This window comes from Rissa tridactyla, chromosome 24 (genome assembly GCF_028500815.1).
Source record: "Rissa tridactyla isolate bRisTri1 chromosome 24, bRisTri1.patW.cur.20221130, whole genome shotgun sequence".
Lineage (NCBI taxonomy): Eukaryota > Metazoa > Chordata > Aves > Charadriiformes > Laridae > Rissa > Rissa tridactyla.
The window spans coordinates 1,094,483-1,102,490 of record NC_071489.1 but is presented as its reverse complement, the minus strand read 5'-3'; the positions used below and the strand labels follow the sequence as shown (position 1 = coordinate 1,102,490).

General features: G+C 49.8%; 1 protein-coding gene across 1 annotated transcript; it reads right to left on the bottom strand.

Moving 5' to 3' along the window:
- Positions 1-4,529: 4,529 nt before the first annotated feature.
- HOXC9 (homeobox C9) lies at positions 4,530-7,395 on the bottom strand. Its single transcript, XM_054183170.1, has 2 exons — positions 6,811-7,395; positions 4,530-4,774 (listed from the first exon to the last, which is right to left on the bottom strand). Exons 1-2 carry the CDS (start codon positions 7,370-7,372, stop codon positions 4,530-4,532), a joined length of 807 nt encoding a protein of 268 aa, XP_054039145.1. The 5' UTR covers positions 7,373-7,395.
- Positions 7,396-8,008: the final 613 nt, after the last annotated feature.

The window sequence follows — 8,008 nt, the reverse complement described above, 5'->3', positions numbered from 1 at the left end:
GTGTTTCATTGTAACCCCCCCGGAGTTTATTTTATCCGCCCCCCCTCTCCTTTTCTCCCTTTGCCCTGACCTTCACTGAAAAATGTCATTCCCTCCTTCCCCACCCCAAAATGAGGAGGCTTTGGAGAGATACGTGACGTGCGTAAATAAAGAGGAAGAAAGGAAAAAGAAAATAAATAAATAAACCAGCCCACAACCACTTCAAAATAGGCAATTTCTCTGTGCAAGCATTTTTTATACATTTATGCGCTCCCCGCGCCGTCAGATGTCAGCCCTGAGCGCCGCTCCGCGCTCCCCGCGGAAAAAAACCCCAAACCCAAGCATTAAAAATAGCTATTTGTGGGTTTTTTCAGCACCGTGCGGGGGGTATGTGTGTATGGCGGGGAGTGAAGCCAGGCAGCTCCGCGGACCCCCCCTCCGCTCTCCCCTTCTTTCCTTCCCCCTTCCGTCCCCGGGCGCGGAGCCGGTTCCGCGGGCGCGGGGGAGCCGCGGGCGCGGGGCGCTCCCCGCCGCGCGTAGCCCCGCGCTAACATTGGGCAACAGCGCCATCTCGCGGCCGCGGCGGGGCGCAGCGCCGCGGGGTTGCGGGGGGTGGGGGAGCCCCGCCGGCCCCCGCGGGTTACCGGGCGGTGCGTTATAACCGATAATCCCTTACCCGTATCCCCTCGCGGGGAGGGCGGGGGGGCGAGGCGACGCTCCAGCAGCCACCCCTATGGAAACACTCAGGATTTTTTTTAAAAAGCCGTCATTCTCCCCCCTCCCACTCCCCTTCCTTTATTTTTTCCCCCCATTTTCCCTTTTTCTCACCCATGAAAATAACAAAAATAAAGCAGCACACGCACGCAGGACCAAACAAACCCACCAGATGTGCCACCCCCCACCCCCCCACCCACACCTTCCTTCCCCACCTCCCCTCTTTTATCAGTTTTGGCTTGGAGAGTTGGGGTTTGATTTTCTTCTTTTTTTTTTTTTTTTTTTTTTTTTTTTTTAAACCTCCCTTCGTCCGAGGGGGGTCTGTTGTTTGTAGCTTGTAGACAAAACATTCCAATAATCCGGTTTCAAAGGGAAGAGCACCCACCTTATTTAAACCATAAAGCAATTAAAGCCAGACGTCTAGCCAGATCTAGGGTCCTGTTTTGTTCGCTCCTATTCAGCCCCGCATAGCAGGGAGACAAACAGAGTTGTAAAAGTGGCATTTTTTTGGCTGCGGAAATGTACCTATGGACAGCTGGAGGGTCCTGTCGGTTTTGTGTGCCTTACAAAAGGGCAGATTTGAAACCCGGCACACACACACCACACACGCACCCGACCCAAAAGAAAAAAAAAAAAAAAAAAAAAAGGAGTAAAACCCAAACCTTTTATACACGCCTATATATATATATTTATTATATATTTTTTTTTTCTCTCTCCGAGAGCTACAAGCGCATCTCTCCCCGGGCAGAAAGACATGTGCATGTTCACCACCGCCGGCACACAATAGCTGTATCAGTATGCGGCTGCACACACGCGCCATATGTCAAAGAATGCCGAAATTGGAGCATTTTGATACATTAATCCGGGGAAAGGCTGGCCACAGGGCGTGCTGCCGGGTGCAAGCCGCATTATTATTTTTTTTTTTTCCTTCTTCTTTTTAAAAATTATTATTATTTATTTTGAGCCGCACTGGGGTGGGTTTTTCTTTTTTTTTTCTCTTTCCTTTTTTTTTTTTTTTTTTTTTTCCCCCTCTCCGCTGGCTGCTGTGGAGGAGAAATTCAATGGCTGAGCCGCACCAGCGCAGCCTCCCAGCAGGGCCAAATGGCATTTTATAACTGGTGTAACCCTTCACCGGGGGACAAGGCGGGGGGGGGGGGAGGTTGAGGATACCGGGGGCCTTGCACATGAACTAAAACTGCGGCAGGATTTTAACCCAACCCAACCCACCACCAACAAAAGAAAACCCCAACCAGCAGCTCGGTGGAGACAAAGGGGCATCTCCTGCGCTGCCCGCCGGCTGGAGGGGGGGGTCTGGCCGGAGTCGGGGGGGGTGACAGGGAGGGAGAGGGCCTGGGGAGGGGGGGGGGAAAGGGCTGGGGAGGGAAGAGGGGGGTCCGGGGAGGGAGGGAAAGGGAGGGGGGGGGCAGGGGGAGGGAGCAGGCTGTGGTCGCACTGGAAATGAGATCCGCTTGAATGAAAGGGGGGGCCAAAATGAACTTCCATAGATCATGGCTTTTCAACATCGCTAAACGCTCCTGACAAGCCCCTCCAGAGAGCCGGGTCCGAAACTGCCTCCAAAGTCCTGTCCAAATGATGATCGGCATTTTTATTTTATTATATTTCCCCACCACCACCACCTCTTAATTAATAATGATAAAACGGGGATGATTTCTCCCCCCTCGCGAAGAGGACGCGGGCGAGCCGCTTCCCGAACCCTGCAGGATTTTATCCTTTATCTGAGGTGGGATGAACGGAGGGGAGAGAAGCAGACGGGAGGGAAAATAATAATAATACTACTAATAATAATAATAAAAAAAATAAAGATGACATGACTTAGGTAGAAAGATTTCCCCCTTCTTCCTCTTCTTTTTTTTTTTTTTTTTTTTTCTCTTGGTCCATAAATCTTTCGCTCTGCTAAAATGTTTTCTAACCTGACCATTTCATTGCGCTCGTTAAGGTTTTTTTTTTTTCCAAACAGACCTAGCACAAAACTGGGATTGTAAAAGGGCTTTTTAGCTTCCCCTGCACCAGGGATGTCTCCGCTGATAGACCGCGGTGCGCCTGTCCCCCTCCGGTGACAAAAATAGACCCCGCTTTAAAAGCGAGGACACAAATCAGGGGAAGGAAAAGAAACCTCCAAATGCTTCAGCAAGAAATATTAAAGAGCAATATTTTATGAGATCAGCAGAAGTAATCGCTTCCAGATTTTTTTATTTCGGAGGAACTGGGACGAGGGCGACAAACGTATCTCGCTCGCCTGATCTGGTTTTGATTAGAAAGATTAAAACGCTGCTCCACTCATTTCATTAAAGAAAGGGACCTATAACAAGTTTTTATGATTAAACATCCCTCGCTGCTCATTTTTTATACAATCTCCTGCCTCTTGTTTCTCATTCAGCAGCCTGGAAAGCGCCCAGAGAAGGAGCCATTGATAAATCCCGGCTCCCTGCGCTGTGGGCAGCGCATTTCTCGCCTCCGCACAAGCCACTGCAGCACCAGCCCCTGCCAGGACGGATGGGGGGGGGGGTTTGACCTTTACGCAGCCAACAACCCTTTCCTCCCCCCCCCCCCCCCTTTTTTTTTTTCTTCCCCTTCAATCTTCCCAGGGCCAAGGGAGGGGGGGGTCTGGCTTTATTTTTATATTTTTCCAGGAAAATTTTCAGGCTGCCGCATCGCCACCGCACATTTTATCTCTTTATTCCCCTACTCTTTCTTCCCCCCCCTCCATCCTTTCTCCACCCCACACATTTATTTATTTTATCTATTCCCCCCCCCCTTTTCTCCTGGGCTGTCTTGCGAGAAGCAGCATTTCCAGCAACCCTCCAAGTTTTGGCAACCCATCGATAAGGCAGGAGTGGATGGCAGAGAGCGGATGCCTTTGCCAGCTCCTCTATTCCCAGCATCCATATTTAGCCTTTTTACATATCCTTCGATTGCCCGGGGTCATAAATTAGTACAATTAATTATCCCAATCTAAAAATTGATGGCACATATAACCCTTACCTCAGCGCCTTTTTATTATGGTACTTTGAAATAGAAAAGTGCTGGGGAAGGAAGCAGAAATCTCCGCTTCTCCTCCGGCTGCGGGGGATGCTCGGGTTCGCCCCGCCGAGGCACCGGCACCGGCACCGCCCGGCCAAGCCCCGGGGCTGCTCCTTCCCAAAGGGCTTTCAATAAAAAGACACCTACATACTGATTCTTTTTTTTTTTTTTTTCTTTTTTTTGCTTTTCCCCGTGACGTTAGGTATATTTACATAGAGCTGCTCTACAATAGCGAACATAACAATATTACAGAACGGTTCTGAGACGAGAATAAAATACACAAATAAGTACAGCAGAAACGTTCAACACCATGACAGAACATCATTGAGCCATAATTCCCTTCAGTCTTTTTTTTTTTTTTTTTCTCTTTTTCCTCTCTTTTGTACAAAATATTCACTCACGAGCTCGCGGAATTAAAAAATAAAAATACTGGATAAGTTTAATTTATGAAATAAAATACTAAAAAAAAAAATAATAAAAATTCAAGTACTTCTTGTGTTTGTTTTCTGAGGAGGACAAAACAAGGAAGAAGACAGGAAGAGAAAACAAACCCCCCAAACATCTTTCTTTTATTTAGTTGCATTTTAGAAAAGACTCGTGTCCCAAAACGCTTGCTGTGTTTGCCTATAATGCTAAACATTCATCCGCACATTCAAAGTCAGAAACATTTCAACCCCCAAAAACAGCCTCTTTTTTTTTTTCTTTCTTTCTTTCTTTTTTTCTTTCTCTTTTTTTTTTTTTTTTTTTTTTTTTTCTCTCCACCCTCGTTTCTCATTGACTGGACTTTGCCAACTTTATTGCTGTTCTTTATCGGTTTTTTCTTTATTCATTTTCTTCATTTTCATTCGCCTGTTCTGAAACCAGATTTTGACTTGGCGTTCAGTGAGATTAAGGACTCTGGCTACTTCGTACCTCCGGTCCCGTGTAAGGTACATATTGAATAAAAACTCTTTTTCCAGTTCCAGGGTCTGATACTTTGTGTAAGGACATCTTTTCTTCCTCGTGGAGCGCGCATGAATCCAATTTGCGACGGGATTGTCTGAGAAAGAAGATTTTTTTTTTATATTTTTGGTGGGGGAAAAAAAAAAAATCAATGTATACAGCTGGCCTTTCTTCCCTCCCCCCCCTCCACGCCCTGCTGTATCTATAGAAAGAAACCTGTTTAATTAGCAGATCTTACCTAAATATTTTAAGTGACCTTCAGAAGAGTTTAATCTGTTTATTTTGGAGGGGTCATTTCCTTCTCTTTTGCTGCTGTTCTCACATAAAAGTTTCAGTAAATAAAACTGTAGCAATGGGTTTAAAATAATAATTATCCACATGACTGCTACTAGCAGTAATCTAAGAACATAGTCATAAAAAGTCAAAATTCCCACCATTTCATAGGCCCATAAACTCTTTTTACAACCTCAGCTCTCCAATACTTTTCCCTAGAAGCTTTCCCAGACCTGGAAAGCCGAGTTTGTTTTTTTAATATCTTAAGGATGACACGCGAGATGTCCCACTGGCTCCCAGAAATGGCCTTTTTTTTTTTTTTTTTCCCCCCTTTATCCCCCCCCCCCCCTCCTTCCTCCTCCAACTCCTTGCGTGGACCTTCCACGCTTACTGCCCCATCCCCGCTGGGTCAGGGGGGGAAAACCCAAGGAGGGGAGAGAGGGGTTTCCCCCCCGCCCCCCCCCAACCCCTGCCCGTTTTTTAGGCAGCTGCCTGCCAGCAAAAAGGAGACTTTTCGCCCCCTGATTCCTTCGACTTTATTTTTATCACGAGGGTGCCTGGCACCAGCCCGCCTGTCATAAATAGAGGTGTGAGCGCCTTCCCAGATCGAGAGCCAGATACCGAGGCACCAGGGTGCTCCCAGCTGCTGACACCCCGTTTTATCGCTCGCAGATCACCCCAAACCTTAGGCCGGGGGCGGGGGGGGGGGGATGGGGGGTGGGGGTCCCGGGCATGGCCGAGATGCTGCGGGGGCGTGCGGTCCCCCCGGCGGGTGCCCCCCGCAACGTCCTCGGCTCCTCTCCGGGAGGGTTTGGCGAGGAGGGGGTTGGGGGTTTGGGGTGGTTTTTTGGGGGGGGGGTTGATATAACGCCGGGAGCTGAGCCGCCCTCCTGCCTGCACCCCCGAGGAGCTGGTCCCCTCCGCAGAGCTGGTCCCCTCTGGGCTGGAGGTGAAGATGATGATGGCCGTTACCTGACTCTCTGCCACTACAATGTTCAAGGTTTCCTGATGGCTGGGTTGGGTTGTTTTGGCTTGGTTTTTTGTTTTTTTTTTCCCCCCCCCCCCGAGTTCCCCCCCTCCTCACTTGGGCTGCAGAAGATGTTTCTTCTTCAAGTGTATGGTCCAATGTCCTGCGCTCGCTGCCTTTTGCCCTCAGCTGCCTCCACACACTGAGTTTTGCCTTTACAATCCCAATTTTCCTCCTTACTTCCCCCCTACACACACACCCCCACCCCCGCCCAGGGCACCCACCTTTTCATTTATTCCCACGTGTTGGAGCATTTTATGAATAATTGCACCGGTGGAGCTTTTATTGATTTTTAAAATAGATAAAGAGACACCTCTGCATTTAGCCAGAGATATTCCCTTCTCCTCTCCCCCCCCCAAAAAAACCACCCCACATCAATACGCTCACTTCCAGCCAGCTACAACTCTTCCTTGTTCTTTGAAAGTGGAAATATTTGAAAGCGAAGAGGCTTCTCCCTCTGCCTACCCCCCTCTCGCTCCCTCTCACACACGCACTCTCCTCCTCTATTTATTTATATTTTTTTTTTTTAATTCCCCCCGGTGGAAGGTGATGAATATTTGATCAAAGAAGCCAACAGCCCCCCCACTCCGACCCTCCTTGCAAAAAAAAAAAGGGGGGGGGGGGAAAGGGGGAAAAAAAGACTAAAGAGCCCCAAACAAAGTAGAGATATTCGCTCTCCGGCTCTGCGAGACGGACTCGCTCAAACCCCCAGATCTTCCTGCGTATCTGGAGTTTTAGGGTCGGGCTCTCTCTAAGGTAATTTCATTTTATTGAGTAGGGTCCTGGAAGCCGTAATGCCTCCCCGGTCGTAAACAAGAATGACTTCGACTTACTAGGGTCTAATTCGTGCTTTTCTTCTTTGTGTTTGCTGGAAGCGATGGCTTCGGACTCCGGGGAAGGAATTGTCTGCGCTGCTCTGTCTCTCAGCTCCCCGGGAGCCGCGTACATGTAGTCCGCGTAGCCGCGGCCGTCGGCGGGGCCGCACTCCCCCCGGCGCCCGGGGAAGGCGTCGGGCTTCAGGCCGTAGGGGCGAGCACCGGGGGCGAAGGCCGGGAAGGAGACGGCCCCGGCGAGGGGCTCCAGCCAAGTCCGCATGTACCTGGGCTCGGCCCCCACGGGCGCCTGGGGGGCGTAGGGGTGGTAGCCCACCGAGGACTGGGAGTGGACGGGAGCCCAGGAGGTGGTGAAAACGGCCGGTTTTGGGGCGAAACTGCAGGACGGAAAGTCGGCACAGTCCGGGACTAATCCTGACGGTCGGGCAGCAGCCGGGTGGGAGGCAGAGCTGGGGAACCTGGAGGCCAAGAGCTCTTCGTTCTCGTGGCTTATCAAGGAGTCAACATAGTAGTTGCTTATGGGGCCAGAAGCCGACATGGTTCCCCCCTCTTTTACATTCATAAGATTATTGTATGAACTGTATGTGTACTTTTTATCTTCTCATAGAACAATCAGGGCAGGTAATTATTTTTTCAGCCTTTCCCAGTGTGCCATTGGCTGCCCGCCCTCACGTGATTGTATTTACCCAAAAATATAGCGTGGATCAATCCGCAGGTCTTTTTTTTTTTTCCCTCTCTCTCTCTCTCTCTCTCCTTTTTTTTTTTTTTTTTTTTTTTTTTTTTTAATAACGCAACCCGGCTTTTCCCAAAACGGATGGAAATGGGGCGGAGATGGGGAGGAGGGAGGCTCGGCCGGTCCTTCAGCCGGGGGGATGCTCTTACCCGGGGGTTGGATGGGGGGGCGGGGGGGGAAGTGGAAGGGTGGAAGGGGGGGGGGAAGGATTTGCCCTGGTGCTGGGGAAGGTGGAAGGTAATTGTGGAAGGTAGTCCAGGAACTATTTCTTGACGTAATTTGTCTCTGTCCTTTGCTTCTGCAGCTTCCAGCCTCTAATGGATACATTAAATGGAATATGGGTGGGAAGGGGAGAAGCGCGGTGGAGGTGGGCTCCCCACTTGGAGAAAGGAGCTAATGGGGGGGGGGGGTGTCTGGGAGGGGGGGGGAAGCTTTGAACCTAAAAGCAAAGGGGGCTTTTGTCAT